General features: G+C 53.2%; 1 protein-coding gene across 1 annotated transcript; it reads left to right on the plus strand.

Annotated features, from left to right (window-relative positions):
• The first annotated feature begins 883 nt into the window (after positions 1–883).
• On the plus strand, positions 884–19004 carry Phldb3 (pleckstrin homology like domain family B member 3). The gene is made up of 16 exons (XM_057762149.1): positions 884–907; positions 1159–1608; positions 2332–2514; positions 2696–2833; positions 6768–6896; positions 7142–7300; positions 9175–9285; positions 9434–9517; positions 10479–10598; positions 12993–13092; positions 13249–13339; positions 13424–13511; positions 14241–14297; positions 15792–16017; positions 16598–16683; positions 18601–19004. The coding sequence occupies exons 2-16, from the start codon at positions 1375–1377 to the stop codon at positions 18733–18735; spliced, it is 1941 nt and encodes a 646-aa protein (XP_057618132.1). The 5' UTR covers positions 884–907; positions 1159–1374; the 3' UTR covers positions 18736–19004.
• Positions 19005–20591: the final 1587 nt, after the last annotated feature.

A 20591-nucleotide genomic window follows, 5' to 3' on the forward strand; every position in this document is an offset into this window, starting at 1 on the left:
GAGGTGGTATTTGTGTGTCTGTACTATTGCCTACACAAAGATAATAAATAAAATTTAAAAATCGTTTAGGACGGTTGTCGATTCTGGTGCGTTTGTTTCCCGCAGCCCCAGTTTTCCACAGCAGTAAAATGGAGACTAGTCCGTCTCTTTTCCTACGGACTGTTAGAGGACGCTAAGGTGTGTCAAATATTTTGCACAGCTCTTGACGTCTGACAAACAATCGGGTTGTGCTTGCCAGGTATTTTCCTGTTTCTGCCCGGAAAGGAAAGGGTCTGGCTGTGACCTTAAACCTCTGCTCTCCACCCCCATAGTAAACTGTGTGCTTGTGGGGCACAGTCTGTCTCTGGGCAGATGGCTGACTCAGCTCGGGATACCCCCCCTTCCCTTGTCCGGCTCCCTAAACCGGTCAGGGCCCTTCCAAAGGGCTTATTATAGGGGAGGGCCCCATCTTCATTCCTATCTTCCTTTGAGGATTTCCTGGGTCTTGGCCTTAGGGAAGCTGCTATATACAGGTGGCCAAGACGCCCGGCCCTCCAGGGGCACAGGAATGGGGGCACGGGAGGCTGAGTGGGAGGTCTGGGCGCTGGGCTCTCGCTGGGTGGGGCCGGAGGGGCCGGGATGGCCGGGTGCCTGGGCTGCGGGCGGGGCAGACGGTTGGCTCCCTCCTCCCTGGTGAGCTGTCGGACCTGTTGTCCCCCCCTCTACTTCCGGGCTGCTGGGGAGGGGGACGGGGCGGCCTCTCTCCTCCCTCCTTCCAGCCACCTGTTTCGCGGCGCAAGTCGCAGTGCACAGCGCAGAGCCGGGGAGGAGACTGGCGACCGCCGGGGATCTCCTCCTGGGGAGGAACGGAGGCGTTGGGGCCCCAGGAGCATCCGGAGAGGGAGTCACTACGAGCCTGGATCCTGGGGTGAGGAGCCTTGGACGCTGATGTCCTGCAAGGGGATCTGGACTCGACTTCTGAACTTCGGGAACGAGGGCCCTGGCCGGCCCTCCTGGGCGGAGGAGGGGTTGGGGTTTCTTGGAGGCAATCCGGGAAACTGAGGAGAGGGTTGGTGGGAGGGTTCAGGGATGACACTTGGGGCAAAGGGAATGCACAGTGTGCAACTCGCCAGCACCGGGCGAACTGGGACCCCGGACTCAAAATTCTCCCAACTCTAGGTGTGTGTCACCATCGGGAGCCCTCCAGCCGAGCCCCAGTCCCAAGCGGGTCCCCAGGAAGCTTCAGGCCACGCCCTCAGAGTGTTCAGCGTTTGTCTCTGAACCTTTAGGTTCCGCCCCTGGGCACGCTCACCGAGCTCTAGACCACACCCCAAAGTATCAAAACCACGCCCCGGAGCCCTGACCACGCCCACCAAAAAGGAATCCAAAGCGGCCATGGGGACACCCAGCGCTTCGGAGGAGGGCTCCTCGTCGCCTCAGGTTCCGGAATGCACCGCCGAGCTTCAGCCTCAGGGGACCATGCAGCCTCAGGGGCACCCCGAGGAGTCCCAAGAGCACGAGGAGCCCGAGATCCCAGCAGAGCTTCCGAGCTGCCAAGGAACTGAGCGGCAGGCGGAGGAAGAGGAAGAAGTGGGAGAAGGTAGCAGCACCGAGAGCTGCCGCGAAGAGGTGAGGGGTCGCAGCGGGGACCCGGACGGACAGACAGACACCCAAACAGGGGGCCGGACACAGAGACCCAGAGTAAGGAGAGATACCCAGAGACCGGCGGAAACACCCAGAGTCAGACAAGCCAGAGAGACCCAGATAGAAACAGAGAAACTTGGTAAGACAGAGACAGAGGGAGTGAGACAAATACACAAAAGAGAGACGCGGGGAAGACACAGATCCAGCAACAGGGAAACAAAAAGAAGAAATGCCGAGGTGGAAGAAAGAGACAAAGTCAGAGAGACAGGGGAAAGAGAGAGATCCAGGGACTGAGAAAGTGATGCCAAGAGGCTGAGACTCAGGAGCAGGTGAGTTCATTGGGTGCAAAGGCCCTTGCTGCCAACACTGATGACCCAAGTTCGATCCTCTCTGACCTCCACTGGCGCTTGTGCAAAGAGAGAGAGACAGACAGAAATTCACAGAGAGAGAGAGAGAGAGAGAGAGAGAGAGAGAGAGAGAGAGAGAGAGCGCTCATGCAGTTTGGCGTAGTAGCCGCCAGCCTTTGTACCCGTCCTGAACTTGGAGCGCCCCCCCCTCCCCCATGCTCTTCCATTCAGACCGAAATGGAAGCAGTTGAATTAGGCAGCTCATGACCCCCAGGGGCGCAACTGGTGTGGGGACCAGACCTGTTTGGTGACTGTAAAGGGGGTACGTCTCTCCTCCCGATCACACCCTCTCTAATTTCAGCCCGAGGCTACGCCTGCCGTGCAGATTTCAGCCACTCCTTCCCCATGTCTCCCTCCCGGGGAAGGGATGCGAGGGGCGGCGCGGCGGCTGCGAGGACAGCAGCTGGAGGCACTGACCCGTGTGGCTCTGATGGAGCAGCGTGTGAAGGAGTTACAGCGCCAGAAGAAGGAACTGAGGATCGAAGTGAGCATGGGGAGCCCTTGGAAAATGAACCAGTGGGGGAACCTGCAAGGCCACTCTAAGCTGTCGGATCTCTGATAATCAGGTGTTCCAGGCCCTGGACCTCTTCCACAGGGCCATTCCCAGGCCGGTCCTCCGGCCCAGATGCTGCACCTGCACCAAAACTTGCTTATTTTCTTTGCAGATGGAAGTAGAGGTGGCCCTGCTCCGGGGTGAACTGGCCGGTGAACGGGTGGCTGCTCGGCGGGAGGAAGAGCAACTGAGGGAGCTGCTGGGCCAGCAGGTGGAGTCCCACCAGAGCAGCCAGGAGCTGCGGGAACAGGTTGGTTTGACCAGCGACTTCCATCATCATTTTCCTTTCTTCCTGGCTCTGCCTTCCAGTCTCCACCATCCCGTGATCAGGCCTAATGGTGACCCTTGTTCTTCAGACGGAGAAATTGGGCTCCTGTTCCTTGTTTCCCATCTCTTTCCCCGGGCCTGACTTGGATGCCTGACGACTGAGGTCTCTGCAGCGTACTAGGAACCATTTCATACCATCAAAAGTTTTGAATACTCAGCTGGGCTGGTGTCTTGTGCTCCCCAGCTTCAGCAATGATTCATTTAATATCCTTCTTTCATTTCCACCAATTCTTCCTTGTGCCAGGATCCCTGGATCTATGCTAAGAATCTAAACAGTGCAAATATTCTAGGCTGAGCCATACCCCAGCCCCTCACTGGGGGATTCTAGGCAGGTGCTCTACCACTGAGCCACACCCCAGCCCCTCACTGGGGGATTCTAGGCAGGGGCTCTACCACTGAGCCACACCCCAGCCCCTCACTGGGGGATTCTAGGCAGGGGCTCTACCACTGAGCCACACCCCAGCCCCTCACTGGGAGATTCTAGGTAGAGGCAAAGTGATCTATCACTCAGCCACATTCCTAGACTGGCCCAAGTTTTAAATGCTCAATGAAAAGCCACATTGCCTGTACATACAGGTGCCACTGAAAAATGAGAACTTCCTTTATATGTGAGTGTGATTGTTATTTGAGACTTGGTTTCCCTATGTAGCCCTGACTTGCCTTGAACCCATGATTTTTTTGTCTCAGTTTCTTGAGTGCTTGGCTCTTGGCTTAGAGGTGTGTACCAGGGCAGTGTGGTTGCAGTCTTTTTTTTTTTTTCTTCCTTCCTTCCTTCCTTCCTTCCTTCCTTCCTTCCTTCCTTCCTTCCTTCCTTCCTTCCTTTTTCTGAGACAGAGTTTCTCTTTGTAGCCCTGGCTGTCCTGAAACTCACTCTGTAGACCAGTCTGACCTCGAACTCACAGAGATCCACCTGCCTCTGCTTCCTGAGTGCTGGGATTGAGGTGTGTGCCACCTCCCCTCAGTGTCTTGTTTTGTTTAGGAGGCCTGCTAAGTTTCTCATATTTGTCCACCTGCTTGTTAATTGTCTAAGAAACCAAATCTTCTGGGTGATTTTTTATGGCTGTTTTGTTTAGTTCTGTGTTTTTGAACTGGTGTCTTTCTATGTAACCCTGGCCTACCTGGATCTTGTTATGTAGACCAGTTTGACCTCACACTCACAGAGATCCACCTGCTTCTGCCTTTCAAGATCTTTTTTTAGATGTGTGTGTGTGTGTGTGTGTGTGTGTGACATGCATGTAGATGATCTCAGAAGCCAGAAGAGGACGTTGGATCCGCTGAACTGGAGTTATAGGCTGTCAGTACCTGTAATACAGGTGCTAGAAACAAGCTCAGGTCCTTTGCAACTGCTGAGCTTTCTCTCTGGCACCATTATTGTTTTGTTTTGTTAAGATAGTATCTGAGACTATGTCTCAGATAGCCTAGGCTGGCCTTGAACCCACTGTGTGTCTGAGAATGACCTTGAACCCCTGATTTTTCTGCTTCCATTTCCCAAGTCCTGGGATTTCAGGTACACAGCAGAATCATGTGTTGTCCTTATAGCAAGAGCAGCTGGTTTTGTCTTCTCCTTTTCCTCCTCTATCTCCACCCCACCCAGGGTCTATAGCCCAGTCTGGTACTGAACTTCTGTAGTTGAGGATGCGAGGCCTGGGATTACAGGCCTGCACTATGACTCCAAACAAAAATTGAGTCTTCTGTCAGTAGCCAGGATGTGGCTGACCATGTACCTGTGGGGACAGTCGGTGCCCCTCTGTTCTCTGTGAATACATGGTCACTTGGTTGTAGAGGTGTGGTGAGATTTGGGCCTGCTTTATGACTTCCCACTGAGTCTAAGGAACGTCAGCTCTGGGTGTGTGGACCTCAGTGAGTCACCCTGGTCTTAAGACTCCCTTATCTAGAGATGCTGACACTCTCCAGGCCAATGCTCTCCAGCCTGAAAAAGTCAGCACTGCAGCCATGTTGACACTGTGAGCTGTGACTCTGTGTGTTCAGGAGCTGCATCCTGGCCTTACAGTGCAAGAACCCTGTCACCCTGAACCCTGATTTCTCTCCGGGGGTCTGGGTCTGGGTATAGGATTCTGGGCTCTAGGCATTTTTTTTCTCAGATGCAGATATCTGAGCTCTGAGCCTTTCCTACCCCAGACCTAGGGGTTCAGGCCCAGCCCTCCTCCCTCAGGCTCAGGGATCCAAGCCCATACCTCCTCCCTCAGACCCAGGGGTCCAGGCCCAGCCTCCTCCCTCAGACCCAGGGTCCAGGCCCAGCCCTCCTCCCTCAGACCCAGGGTCCAGGCCCAGCCCTCCTCCCTCAGACTCAGGGTCCAGGCCCAGCCCTCCTCCCTCAGACCCAGGGTCCAGGCCCAGCCCTCCTCCCTCAGACTCAGGGTCCAGGCTCAGCCCTCCTCCCTCAGACCCAGGGTCCAGGCCCAGCCCTCCTCCCTCAGACCCAGGGTCCAGGCCCAGCCCTCCTCCCTCAGACCCAGGGTCCGGGCCCAGCCCTCCTCCCTCAGACCCAGGGTCCAGGCCCAGCCCTCCTCCCTCAGACCCAGGGGTCCAGGCCCAGCCCTCCTCCCTCAGACCCAGGGTCCAGGCCCAGCCCTCCTCCCTCAGACCCAGGGTCCAGGCCCAGCCCTCCTCCCTCAGACCCAGGGTCCAGGCCCAGCCCTCCTCCCTCAGACCCAGGGTCCAGGCCCAGCCCTCCTCCCTCAGACCCAGGGGTCCAGGCCCAGCCTCCTCCTTCAGTCTATGTCTCTTACTGATCATATCCAGAGCCATCCTGAGAAACCATCTTCTCCACATTGTGGTCTTCTATCACCAGACCGTTAACCCTGCACTGAATGCCCCTGCTCCTCACCCCTGGAGCCCATAGGCACCATGATCCCTCTTTCCTATCTCCTCTCTATTTCTCTCCGTCCACACTCCCCAGGGTTGGCTCACTGTCACACCTTCACTGCTGGAAGTCCTGCTGAACACAGACATCTGCTCCAGTCTTTCCATGGTGCCACGAACCCCAATGATACAGTCAGACTGAACCAAACATGCATTGCACGTATAACATTCTCTGTGTAACTCCCTGCTCAGCCCTTCTCTTCCCACAACCACATCCACCCACACACAGGATTTGCCTCCAAAACTTTTGGACCTTTCCACGAGAGCTTGTGCCAAAAACTGTCTTACAGTTTCCTTATATCTCATTAGCTTTAAATAGTGCTTGGTTTCTGCTCACTGTAGAGTGATTATTGCATCAGATGTAACTCCTGGACTAGGGATGTAGATCACTGGTAGAGTCTCTACCTAGAATCCCCCAGTGAGGGGCTGGGGTGTGGCTCAGTGGTAGAGCCCCTGCCTAGAATCCCCCAGTGAGGGGCTGGGAGTGTGGCTCGGTGGTAGAGCCCCTGCCTAGAATCCCCCAGTGAGGGGCTGGGGTGTGGCTCAGTGGTAGAGCACCTGCCTAGAATCCTCCAGTGAGGGGCTGGGGTGTGGCTCAGTGGTAGAGCCCCTGTCTAGAATCCCCTAGTGAGGGGCTGGGATGTGGCTCAGTGTAGCACAGGTGTTTTGTAGGTAAGACTCAATCATTCTCCTTCCCTTCCTCCCTTTCTAGTGTCTGTCTTTATGCCCCAGGCAAGCCTTGAACTTGTCATTCTCCTGCCTCCACCGATTGAGTGCTAGGAACACAGGCATTTGCCACCACACCTGGCTGTCGCCTGTTATCTTGCACCGTTTCCATGGTAATTCCTCTGGAGCGGGGCCATAAAGCAGATGTGGGAGTCCTGGCTTGAGTAGCAGACACCCCAGCAGGGCCTGGGTCCTGGTTGTTGGCTTCCTTGCTTGAGTCCAGGCCCATAGCCTGCTTGTTCCTTCAGGAGCAGAGGCAGCTGAGCCAGGAGCGTGATCACGTGGAGAGTCTTCGCCAGAGGCTTAGGGAGGCCCAAGGACAGCTTGATGTGCAGCCGGAGGACCAGAGAGAGCGGCTCTTGCAGGGGGTGCAGGAGGTGAGGGCTCCTTGGACCTTCTTAGAAACCAGATTCCATGTCTATCTTCCATTTGGACCCAAGAGTCCTGGCCCTGCCTCTTCCCTCAGGCCCAGGAGTCCAGGCTCCAGCCCTCCTCCCTCAGAGACCCAGAGGTCCTGACCCCAATCTTCTCCCTCAAAGCTAGGGACGTGGGTCAAGTCCACCAGCTCATTCTTCCTCAGGTCTAGAATTCTTACCTCCAGTCCCTTGTGTCCCACCCTCAGATCAGAGAGCAGCTAGATGCTGCCCAACGCTCATATGAGGACCTGGAGTTCCAGCAGCTGGAGCGTGAGAGCCGCGTGGATGAGGAGCGGGACAGCCCTGAGGTGCGAGCTCCAGACACCAAGGTCCGGGCACTTCAGACCAGCGTGGCCCAGCACAGGGTGAGTTCCCTGGAGCAGCCCTGCCTCCTCTGTCCTTCCCATTCCTCCATTTCCATGACTGTTCTGGAACATTCACTGTGTTTCAGACACGGTGATAACCATTCTTTTTTTTTTTTTTTAAATATTTATTTATTTATTATGTATACAATATTCTGTCTGTGTGTATGCCTGCAGGCCAGAGAAGGCACCAGACCCCATTACAGATGGTTGTGAGCCACCATGTGGTTGCTGGGAATTGAACTCAGGACCTTTGGAAGAGCAGGCAATGCTCTTAACCTCTGAGCCATCTCTCCAGCCCCGGTGATAACCATTCTTGAGCCACGGCTCCTTACAGCAGACTCTAAGGCACGTCCTGGACCTTTTTCTCCTACCGTAACTGAACACAGTGAAAGCCAAGGTGCTCACATTATTTTTCCCTCTTCACTCATAAAGGAAAGAGCTGGGATTTGTTATCACTTTTAGATTCATTCATCCATTCGTGTTAGAGCATGCATGTCACCATACTCACGGAAGTCAGAGAGCAGGAGAACATTTTTGCCTTCTGCTCCGTCGACCCCCTGGGATCTAACTCAGGTCATGAGGCTTGGCAGCAAGTACCTTTATCTTCTGAGCCACCATTTGAGCTGTTGCTTTATTTCTTATTATTTATTGTTATTTATTTTATTTGTTGGCCCCAGCCACTCATTCATTCTGGCAGCTTTATGTTTAAAGTTTGGCCTTGTCCTGTGGAGAAGTGGGCAAGTTTGACTACACAGCTCAGCTTCCCACCCATTTGTAAACAGTTCCTGCCCAAGTCTCCGTCCCACAGCTCTTCCAGAAGAGTGTTGTCTGCCTTCTCTCTTTTCCTTCTCTTTGCTTCTGTCTGCGTGTGTCCCCGGCTGCCTGGCACCAGCTAGGTAGCCAAGGATGACATACACTTGCAATCCTCCTGCATCTACCTCCCGAGTCTTGGGCCTGAAGGTGTGAGCCACCACACCCAGCTTATGCAGTGCCGAGGGTGGTACCCAAGACTTCAAGCCTACCAGGCAAGCTCTCTGCCAGCTGAGCCGCACCCCTGTCCCTCTGGTTTGTTTGTTTTGGAGATAGGGTCTCACTATGTAGTCCATGCTGGCCTCATATTTGAAGCAATTCTCCTGCCTCAGGCTCTTGGGTGTTGGTGTTTTGTTTTGGTTTTTTTTTCTTAATGGTTTTTCGAGACAGGGTTTCTCTGTGTAGGTAGCCTTGATTGTCCTGGAACTCACTCTGTAGACCAGGCTAGCCTCGAACTTACTGAAATTCACTTGCCTCTGCCTCCTGAGTGCTAGGTTTAAAGGCATGTGCCACCACAGCCCAGCATTCTTGGGTGTTATAATTATGGCATGGCTCCTTTTTTCCTGTTCTTTAAGATTTATTTATTTATTTTATTTTAACTCTCTCTCTCTCTCTCTCTCTCTCTCTCTCTCTCTCTGTGTTTGTGTGTGTATGGAGAATCTGTGTTCAAGGGTCTGCAGGAGCCAGGAGAGACTGTCAGATCACTTGGAACTGGAGTTAGAGGCAGTTGTAGCCGCCTGCTGTGGGTGCTGGGACTTGAACCCAGGTCCTCTTTAGGAGCGGTATATACTCTCAACCTCTGAGCCCTTCTCTCCATTCCCCGTGCATTTCTGTGTCTCCCTTGGCGTCTGCCTGTGGATTATTCCACACCACCAACCCCAGATGTCTTCTGGGTCTTCACTTCCAAAAAAAGAAAGAGGGTCCAAGGGACTTAATGTCCCATCTCTCTCTCCAGTTCCTGAGGTATATGAGGGAGTGTGGTAAAAGCCGGGCACCATGGGAGGGTGGCCTGGGAATCCAACCCAGGCAGCCACTTGAGTGACGAGAATGGGGGTCCCCTGCAGCGCCGCATCCAGGTCTTGGAGGAACAGCTCAAGTCACTGGGGGAGCAAATGACTGCTGAGAGCTGGGGGCTGAGCAGGAAGAAGGAGGAGGCTGTTCAGGCCCTCACACAGGTGAGTTTCCCTAGAGGCTTGCTCCACTCCACACCTGCCTGCATGTCCCAGCTCCCAGTAGCCAGGTAGTTCCCAGCACAGAAGATATGTGGGGGTGGCCTATGTTGTGAGGTGAGATACCGTGATGACCTGTGATGGCCTCTCCTAGGAACGGAACCGGCTGTTTGAGCTCAATTGTCTTCAGGGAACATGTAGTGGGGACTTCTCTGAGCCCGATAAAGCGCTCACCAAGGTAAGGGATTTTCTGTACCTGCTGGTCCTCCTCCTTCAGATCTGGAAACTTGGGTCCCAACCTCATACCCACAGGAACTTCTGTGTGAGCTTCTGGTCCCTCCCCACCTCAGACCCAGGGTCTAGGCCCAGCCCTCCCCACCTCAGACCCAGGGTCCAGGCCCAGCCCTCCCCCCTCAGACCCAGGGTCCAGGCCCAGCCCTCTCCCCTCAGACCTAGGGTCCAGGCCCAGCCCTTCTCCCTCAGACCTAGGGTCCAGGCCCAGCCCTCTCCCCTCAGACCCAGAGTCCAGGACCAGTCTCCACCTTCAAAGAACTGGCACTCCATGCTTGTAGCCCAGGCTCTTGCTGGGAGACCGGTAGTGAAGACTGTCTTCTGGCCCTCTTGCTTGAGAAATGGACTGGTGCTTGCAATCTGGGGCCAGATCATCTGTGAACTGGGAGTACTTCCTGAATCCCATGTCTTATGTGTGTGTTTCCTGCATGTATATCTGTGCACCATATGCATGCCCAGTGCTCAGAGAGGTCACTGGATCCCCAGGCCCTGGAGTCACAGACAGTTGTGAACTGCCATGTGGATGCTGGAAATTGAAACTAAGTGCTCTTTTTTGTTGTTGTTTGTTTGTTTTGTTTTGTTTTGTTTTGTTTTGTTTTATGAAGCAGGGTGTCTTTGTGGGACAGCCCTAGCTGTCCTGGAACTAGCTCTTGTAGACCAGGCTGGCCTTGAACGCACAGAGATCTGCCTACCTCTGCCTCCGCAGTGCTGGGATTAAAGGTGTGCGCCGCCTGGTTGGCTTCAGTCAGTGCTCTTAACTGCTGAGGTGTTTCTCCAGCATGCGCACACTTGTGTGCTCAAGCACACACACACACATGCACACACACGCACGTGCACACACATGCACGTGCACATACACCCGGGCACACACCCTGTCTTTTTGTAACCACTCCCCCCTCCCTTCCCAGCTGCTGTTCACACAGAAGACAGACCGTCAGCTGCTGGTTCTGCAGGACCCCACCGCGCATGCCACCGCTGCCTCCGCTTCCACCTCTTCCTGCCTCTTCTCTGTCCGCAGCTCCATGCAGGTACTGCTGTCTCCCTGTGTTCACTGGCGAGGGGGGGGACTCTGTTGATGCTCTCTGCCTAAGGATGGGGGAGATGGGGAAACTTGATCATAGGGTATTTATTGTTGTTGTTGTTATTTTGCGTAACACCCACTTCTCCTATACAAGATGAGAGCCTGAAACCCAAGAGAGAAACAGTGTACTTTGATGAGGTCGTCTCTTTGTACCCCTCCTGGCCCAGCACTTCTCCTCGGTTTCCGTGTGTGTGTGTGTGTGTGTGTGTGTGTGTGTGTGTATTTTTAGTTTTTTATTTATTTTTTCTAGGTAGGGTTTCTCTGTGTAATAGCCCTGACTGTCTCTTTGTAGATCAGACTGGCCTCAAACTCACAGAGATCCGCCTGCCTCTGCCTCCAGAGTGCTGGGATTAAAGGCGTACGCCACCATCACCGGGCTTAAAAACATTTCAAGACGGGTTTTCATGCAGCCCAGGCTGGCCTCAAACTCACTGCATAGCCAAGGGTGACCCTGAACTTCTGCTACTCTTGCTTCACCCCGGGAGTGCTGGGATTAGGGACTTGTGCCACCATGCTCAGTTATATGTGGTGCTGGGGATCGATCACAGGGCTTTGTGAGGTCAGCATTCTACCTACTGAACAACATCCCCAGTCCTTTGAAAAGTTTTTTCTTTTTCTGGTACTGGGAGTTAAATTGGGGCCTCGGCTTTCTGTGATGTTTCATTTGGGACAGTTAGCTGGTGGCTTTCGTAGGCAGTGCTCTTGACTTCTCGTGGAGACAGAGACGGCACTGCTTTTCTTGAGGATGTGTGTTTGGGCCGTGACTTTGCATCTCTGTGGCAGTACTGAATGAGTAAAACAGCTTCTAGCACACGTTGTTCGTAGATTTGGTCCTGAGTCACTTGGCTCCCTGGATGCTGAGCCTGAAGTGAGCTGAAGCAGAGCATCATGGTAGAAGGGGGGGGCTCTCACCTCATGTCAGCCAGGAAGCAGAGAGCACAACAGTGGATGGGGCCAGCCCAGTGGCAAAGGGATCTCTAAGTTCAAGGTCAGCCTGGTCTACAGAGTGAGTTCCAGGACCGCCAGGGCTACACAGAGAAACCCTGTCTTGAAAGAAGAAGAAACAAAACAAAAGGGTGGGTGGGGATAAGATAAACCCTTTCAGGGGGTACCCCAAGAAACCTACTTCTCAGAGAGACCCATCATGCAGATGGCCAGGGGTTAGTCTCTGCTGCTGTTCCTAAGGGGCTGTCCTCCTTTGTGGTGGCGCAAATGAATGTAGACAGATTATATAGATATATACAGCTTTAATAAGGAAATAAACTTACAGGACCATAGGTTTCCGCGGTGTACCGGAAAAGCGGAGCAAAAGAAAAAAGGGCTGCTGGGCTCACGCCCGGCAGATTTATCCGTAAACATTAGCCCGAGGCGAACACGCCCCCAATGGGTGGGGCTATGTCCCTACACTCCTTGTTTTATTTTCAAGATTTATTTTTAGCCAGATGCAGTGGGTTTTACCTTTAGTCCCAGCGCTCTAGAGGCAGAAACAGGTGGATCTCTGTGAGTTTAATCCAGCCTGCTCTACACAGAGAGTTCCAGGCCTCTGGAAGAACAGCTTGTATTGTTAGTCATTGAGCCATCACTGCGGTGCCCTTGCCCCTTTAAAAATATTTTTTAAAAGGTGTGTGTATGTATCTGTGTGGGGGTGGGTATGTGCACATGAGTGCAGTACCCACGGAGGCCAAAAGAGGGTGCTTGATCCCCTGAAGTTGGAGTTACAGGTAATTTGAGCTGCCAGATGTGGATGCTGGGAACCACACCGCTCATTTGCATGAACAGTAAGTGCTCTGACCATCTCTCTAGCCTCCAGTCTTGTTTCTTGAGACAGGGACTCTCACTGGGTTCTGAGGCCTACAGATCAGGCTAGGCCAGCAGTACCCAGGGATCCCCCAGTTTCTGCCTCCCCAGAACTTGATATTGTCACCACACCTGCCTTTTCCTTTTCTTCACATTTCTTTATTTATTGGAGGGGTGGGAATCACCAATTCCTCCGCTGCCCGGGGCCTGAACTCATTTAGAGCTGATGGCTGTGCTTGAGTCACGGCGCTGGAGAGACAGTGCTTGACTTTCCACATGGATGGATGTCTGGTCCTCATGCATACATGACAAGCCCTTTCTGAGCCATGTCCCCAATGTGCACACGACCCAGTCTTGTGGTTTCCACTGCCTCCACGTGATGACATCAAATCAGGAATCCACTATGGGTTAATTTACTGATAAGCTTAGACCCTTTTCCATCCACTCTCTGCCCAGGGAGCACAGCTGTCTACAAAGCCATTATTCTAAGCACCTTTGGGCCATGCTTCCGTTTCAAACACTTACAACCTTTGTGTGTTTTCAGGGGTCTATTGGTCTCCAGAGGACAGGAAGCCTGCCCCGGAGGAGGGGAGACAGGGCCAGCCAGAGGGGATCCCCCCGACCTTTGTCCCTCCATTGTACAGGTGAGGACTGTTTCTGTTTCCCTCCTGCCCTCCCCCCCCCCCCCCCGCCCTTTCCTGCAACAGAGGATGGATAAACAGCCTGGGTGTTGGCTGGAGAATTAGAGAGATGCGGGAAGGGAGGAAACATCTGGCCTCCTCTTCCTGTGCCCTCTTCAGGACCCTTGGAGGCCTCGGCTCTTGCACAAGCAGTGGGGACTCCTGGGAGACACCCTCTATATCAGTTGCTCAACTGTGGCCCTGGGAATAGGTGAGGTGTGAGGGGGGAGAGGAGAAGAGGGAAGAGGAGGAGGCCAGCTGAGGTAACCTCCCAATCGCTGCTTCGTCTGCCTAGACATTCGGCACTTCACCCAGACATCGCCCACATGGAGCGGCTCCTGCAGAAGGCTGTGGCAGAGAGGGAACGGCTGCTCAAGGCCAGGGTGAGACGGGGGGGGGGGGGGGGGGCTGCCCCTTTTCTGACCCCAGCCTTCTCCTTTGCCTGAGGGAGTACAGACCCAACCCTCCTCCATCAGACCTAGGTGTCCAGACCCAGCCCTTCTTCCTCAGACACAAGAGTCCAGGCCCAGCCCTCCTCCCTGAGACACAAGAGTCCAGGCCCAGCCCTTCTCCCTGAGACACAAGAGTCCAGGCCCAACCCTCCTCCCTGAGACACAAGAGTCCAGGCCCAGCCCTCCTCCCTCAGACACAAGAGTCCAGGCCCAATCCTCCTCCCTGAGACACAAGAGTCCAGGTCCAGCCCTCCTCCCTCAGACACAAGAGTCCAGGTCCAGCCCTCCTCCCTCAGACACAAGAGTCCAGGCCCAATCCTCCTCCCTGAGACACAAGAGTCCAGGTCCAGCCCTCTTCCCTCAGACACAAGAGTCCAGGCCCAGTCCTCCTCCCTGAGACACAAGAGTCCAGGTCCAGCCCTCCTCCCTCAGACACAAGAGTCCAGGTCCAGCCCTCCTCCCTCAGACACAAGAGTCCAGGCCCAATCCTCCTCCCTGAGACACAAGAGTCCAGGTCCAGCCCTCTTCCCTCAGACACAAGAGTCCAGGCCCAGTCCTCCTCCCTGAGACATAAGAGTCCAGGCCCAGCCTCCTCCCTCAGATGTTTCCCTCTGTCTTACGGGTTGGCATCCTCATTGGTTCTCCCTCATGAATCCACAGGAAGACATGAAAAGAAGCCCAGAAGGTTCCACAGGCCCTTCAGTTCCTGCCATCGTGGTCAGTCCCCTGTGTCCTTTTTGGTCTTGTTTTTCTCTCGGCTCTTACCTTTTATTGCACCTCACTGTTTCCTGCCTTTGACACAACAACAAAGGTCCTGCTTGACCCATGGAGAAAAGTCCAAAGGTTCCAGTCTATTCCTGTTCATGCATCAGCACCCATAGTCTTCCCATTTCTTTACTCTTGTTTTTTTTTTTTTAATTGTTTATTATTTAAGTTGTGTGTACTTATACCAGCAAGCATGTACCACAGTGGGCTTTTGGGAATCACTTCTCAACTTCTACTATGTGGGTCCCAGGGATCGAACTCACACCATCAGGGTTGGTGGCAAGCACTTTTATCAGCTGAGCCATCTCCTCTTCCCCTTGTACTTGTCTTGTGTGTGTTTCTTGTTTTGGGGTCCTGTGTGTGACAATTACAAGTTGTACCCTGAGCTGTGCCCCGGGTACTTTCTTCTCCTGTTTTCTTCCTTCCCCTATGCTGGTAGCTATCTCAGTAGTTTCTAAAGATGGAGAATAAATGTGCACGGCAGTTGGAAAACTCCATTCAAAATTTCCAGTATAGAAAGAGCTGGGAGCTGGTAGGCTGCTTGTCTGGCACTGCGCTAAGGCCTGGGTTCATCCCCAGCACCATAGAAACCAGTCATGGTGGCTCATGCCTGTCATCCCAGCACTTGGGAGGCGGAGGCAGAAAGATCAGAAATTGATTGAAGATTGCCCTCCACTACAGGGTGATTTCAAGGCTAGTGTGGGCTACAAGAGACCCCCTTGCCCATCCCTCAGACTCAGGAGAGCCAGGGAGCAGCAAAGGCAATAGAACCTTCTGGGTTGTTCTGCACAAACCTGTCAGCATTAAAAATGTAGCACCAGTAACATCATTTATTAAACAGCCTCTGTTGAGTGCATTGTTCCCTAACGTGTATCCCCACCGTGTTTGTGCGCACAGACAAGCATGTCAGATTCGATCGTCAAGGGCTGGGCTGGAACCAGCTCTAGGATGCTGAGGTACCCAACGTTATTCAGTTCAGGGACTGTGGCTCTCCGGCAGGCAGTCTATGAAGGTGACTCACATAGGAGGGTGAGGTGGACAGCCTCCTCTACTTTTCTATGGAGTGCAAATTCTTTTTCTTTGTTTTTTTATTTGGCTTTTTGAGATGCTCTCTGTAGCCCTGGCTGGCTTTGAACTTACTATGGAGCCAAGGATAACCTTGAACTTCTGATCCTTTTGCCTCCACTTCCCTAATGCTAGAATGACAGACAGGTCGTGCGCACGTGCACACACACACACACACAAATTTCCTCTTTTATTGGCATCTATAGCCTTCGAACTAATGGAAATCCTTCTGCCTCAGCCTCGCACGTGAATCACGCGCCTGGTGTCACTATGGTCTATGTTAGTGTCCCTGTGAAGAGTTGGCTCTCTCAGCTTCTAGGCTGCAGTTCCTCTTCTGCTCCTAGCTCCTGGTCAAAACGACCCCTTCTCTGTGCTTTGCAGGCCCCGCCCCCACCCCCGCCCCCACCACGCCCTCCTGGTCCCCGGGTCCTGGACCTCCCACAGCACCTGGAACGCTGGGGCCACAACCCGGAAAGCTGTCCCCACTTGCGGGTGTCCGGAGGCTGTTGTCGCGGGCCCCTGGTGAAGATGGGTGGCCGCATCAAAACCTGGAGGAAACGCTGGTTCTGCTTTGATCGGCAGGCTCGCCGGCTGGCTTACTATGCTGGTAAGCTGGAAGGCCAGGCAGCTTCAAGCTGAGGGTTGTACAGTCCAGGTCCCCACTTCCCACTTCCCAGCTGCATATGGACCCAGGGGTTAGGCTCCCAGCCCCTTCCATACACTCTGGAGTTTAGGCTAAAACCACTCTGTCCTAACTGCTTCTTCCCTAAGCCACCAGAACCCCTGACCCAGACCCCTCCCTCCCCCGCTTCTACTCAATAGCACAGATAACTTTAGTTCGGTTTTGGCTCCAGTTTTCCTAAGACACCAGGGAGACCAGGCCCAGGCTGACAGTGCCCCGCCTGCTGGAACAGCCAGACCCCAGAACCAGGAGCCCTGGGGGTCAAGCTCTCCTTGCACGCCTTCTCTTCTCAGGGACCCAGGACTTCAGTCCAGGCTCATGTAGTCGCTAGACCTATCTCCTGTCTAGCATGGACATTCACCTCCCTCCAGCTGTGGGATCGTCACACTGCTGTAATGTCCCTTACCTAGTCTCAGGGCTAGGGCCCAATGACACCAGTACACACACACACACACACACACACACACACGCCTCTAACTGGTCTGTTTCCCTCTCTTCCCACCAGACAAGGAGGAGACCAAGCTCAAAGGTGTCATCTACTTCCAGGCCATCGAAGAAGTCTATTATGACCACTTGCGCTGTGCCTTCAAGGTGACATTCCGCTCATTGCCACACTGCTCTCCTGCAGAGACCTCATGGTGACATATAGATTATTAAAAATGGGTTAAATCAAGATGTGAGAGTTAGCCAATAAGAGACTAGAGTTTATGGGCCAAGCAGTAATTTAATTGATACAATTTCTGTGTGGTTATTTTGGGGACACAGCCCGCTCCTCCTACAACACCTATCTCTAGGTCACCTGGGGAAAGCCATCTTGCTGTACTCACTGTCAAGAACCGGGGAGTAAATAAATGTTCTGAGCCTGGGGCTGCTCTTAGGCTCAGATGGTAGAGCGCTTGCTTAGCGTGCATGGAGCCCCGAGTTCCAGCCCCAGTGCTTGCCTAGTGTGCACGGAGCCCCGAGTTCCAGCCCCAGTGCTTGCCTAGTGTGCATGGAGCCCTGAGTTCCAGCCCCAGCACTTGCCTAGTGTGCACGGAGCCCCGAGTTCCAGCCCCAGTGCTTGCCTAGTGTGTACAGAGCCCCGAGTTCCAGCCCCAGCGCTTGCCTAGCATGCACGGAGCCCCGAGTTCCAGCCCCAGCGCTTGCCTCGTGTGCACAGAGTGCTGAGTTTGAGTTCTAGCATCATATACACTGGGCATGGTGGTTGGTACACAGCTATAATCCCAGCACCAGGAGGACAGAGGCAGGTGATCTCTGTGAGTTTGAAGTTAGCCTGGAATTTATAGTGAGTTCCAGGCCACTAGCCAGGGTTACAGAGACCCTGAGGAGAGAGAGAAATTGAGAAAGAGAGAGAGGGAGGGAGAGATTGATCAAATTCTGGTTTAGCACATGTATGTAATTCTAGCATGCAGGAAGTGGAAGCAGGAGAATCTTAAGTTGGAGATCTAGGTTATAAGGAAGACAAAATACAGGGCAGAAAATGAAATGTTGGCAGCTGGAACTCTGCTTAGAATCCTCTTTGGAAAGAAGTCAACCATTTTTGCTTGTTTGCTATTTCGAGACAGGTTTTCTCCACGCAGCTCTGGCTGTCCTGGAATTTACTCTGTAGACCAGGCTGGCCTTGAACTCACAGAGATTCACCTGCCTCTGGCTCCTGAGTGCTGGGATTAAAGGCGTGCACCACCATCATCCGGCTGTTTGTTTTAAAATATATTATAGATTTATTTTTATTTTATGTGTATGAGTGTTTTGCCTGGATGTATTTATGGGCATTCCCATAGAGGCCAGAGGAAGTCATCGGATCCTCTGGGACTGGAGTTACAGATGACTGTGTGCACCATGTGGGTGCTGGGAATCAAACTTGAGTCCTCTGCAAGAGCAGCCAGTGCTCTCAACTGCCGATCTCAACTGGAGTTGCTGATCTGCAGCCCCCCAACTATGGGCTTTTAAAGGCTAAATTGGAATCCCAGCTGATTTTCTTTCTTTCTTTCTTTCTTTCTTTCTTTCTTTCTTTCTTTCTTTCTTTCTTTCTTTCTTTCTTTCTTCTTTTTTAAAATCTCAAGTCTTAGTTTTCTCGTTCAAAAAATGGGCACATTTCAACCCCTTCCCTTGGGGTTAAAATCATAATGGACATGGGGTTTACTCAAGAATTGCCCATTTGGTGCTCAGTAAATGGGCTCCAGCTGGGTATGGTGTAATCTCAGCCCTCAGGAGGTTTGCAAATTTGAGGCTATCCTGAACTAGGAAGTCAAACCCACTTTCAAAGAAAGGGGCGGGGTAAGAACAAAAACAAAATGAAAAACGTCAGGCATCGTGGCACACACCATTAATCCCAGCATTGGGGAGACAGAGACAGGCAGATAGCTGAGTTCCAGGCCAGACTGGAAGAGTTCCGGGCCAGTCAGTGAAACCTTGTCTCACAAAAAGGTGGGGGAGACATTCTAGACCCCATTTAGGAAGACAGTTGTGGAAATTGATCCAATCACCCTCTCTCCTTGCATATTCCAGAGCCCCAGTCCCCGCCTGACCTTCTGCGTCAAGACCTACGAACGCCTTTTCTATATGGTGGCCCCCAGCCCGGAAGCCATGCGTATTTGGATGGATGTCATTGTCACAGCAGCGGACGAAAACCACGCCCCTTGAGCGGCCCCGCCCTCTGAGAAAGGACGTCCCGGCGAGCCCCGCCCCTACGCGCACGTTCCGGCCTCCTGGGCCCGCCTACTTCAGGAAGCTTTCGGCTCCGCCCCTTTGAAATTCTCCTGGGAAGTTTGCAGCCGTCCCAACTCAGCTGGCCTGAGTCGCAGAGATCTAGGCTGCAGGTGGCTTCCAGCGGTGGCATCGCCAGGCCCTGGAGGCCCTGCTTGGGGCAGGAGGAAGATTACAGGGGGCGGAAGGAACTATTTATTGGTGCTCCTCTGATACCGAATTAAACATGGTGGAAAAACAGGATTGCTGGTGTGGATTCCAGCACAGGGGCCCTGGGGCCCCTCTGCCCCTAGACGGTATCCCTGAGCCAAGGGGTTTATCTAGCAATGGAGACTTTCAACCCTTAAGGTCAGGGAGAAGAGGTGGGCAGACATGTGGCCTTAGGGGTTGATTTGGGACTGTAGTCTAGTTTATCTGCCTCCACGTATTCAAACATAGGAACTTCTGAATGTCCTCATTCCTGGATTTTCCTCTGGGTGTCTCTGCTCTGACCTCTTCCTTTTGTAAAGTTTAGTTCAATGGCTCCATCTAGAAGCTCCCCACCCTCAACTCCCCAGCTTGCTCAGGCACCTCCTTTTGAGCCAACCCCTTTGCAGTCCCCAGAGGACCAGGCCAGGACTGTTCTGGTGACATCAATATCATTTTGTAAAAATGAGACAGAGTGGAGAGAGGGCCCCTGTCACTTCCGGGTCTTTGCTCATTCAATTTGTTTGGGTAGCTAGCCTATTTCACATTCCTAACACACATCTTGGACCTTGTGGCCAGTTCCCTTCTCCAGGAAGCCCTCCCTGGTTGCCTTGGCTGAGTCACATAGTCCTACCTGCCCATCCCATTGCAATCTGACTACCCTGAGTTTCACCCATCCTGGCCTTGACTGCCCCAAGTCATTCCTGGCAGCAAAGCTGTCTCCTAGGGTGTCTCATCGCTACTGTGCCCTTGGCGTGCAGTAAAGGTCTTGGGCACTGAGCACGTGAATCAATTCGTGAGAAAGTGATGCTGAAGATGACCGAGAGCTGTGAAGAAGACCATCAGAACTCTTGGGGGGTTGTCTCTCTTCATCCTTTGGGTCTCATCGAGGGTGTCCCCTGGGAAGAAACTCTCGCTGGTACCCAGGCTGAGTCTGTGACCAGTGTAGCCCTTGGGTCTCTGTTCAGAAGAGTGCCTGGCTACCTTAGGCTCAGTTTATACATATATAGAATTTGTTTTTATTTTACGTACACGTGTGTCCAGGCAAGGGTGTCAGAAGCCCTGGAACTGGAGTTACAGTTGTGGGCTGCCATGTGGGTACTGGGAACTGAACCCAGGTCCTCTGGAAAAGCAAACAGTGCTCTTAACCTCTAAGCCATCTCTACAGCCTGCTAGGCTCAGTTCTTAATTACATTTTAGATCTGTGCTTTGTAAGTCAAGTGTAGGGAACACTGGCGTGTAATGGACAAGATTACATGTGGGTCACCCCTTCCCAGACGCCTCTGAGTGTATCCCAAGGGAAGTTCTGAGTTTCGGAGCCTTCCTGGTTTTGGAGGACTAGAAAACCCATCCTGGACAAGGCCATAGGCATGTCTGAGGCTTGCATCATGACTGTTCTGATGGGACCTTTGTCTCCATGGGACCCCTCTATAGATCCCAGGCAAGTGAGGCAAATCCCACTGTCCACCAGTGTGTGAGAAGCTGGGCTGGAGAGGCTCCACACTGGAACCGGGCCTAGCAGGCAGGAGGCTCTGGGTATCATCTCCAGCGCACAGCAAAAATACAAAGATTGCAAGAAAACAAATGCGTAAGTGTCACGCAAATCA

Source organism: Chionomys nivalis, chromosome 2, assembly GCF_950005125.1.
Source record: "Chionomys nivalis chromosome 2, mChiNiv1.1, whole genome shotgun sequence".
NCBI lineage: Eukaryota > Metazoa > Chordata > Mammalia > Rodentia > Cricetidae > Chionomys > Chionomys nivalis.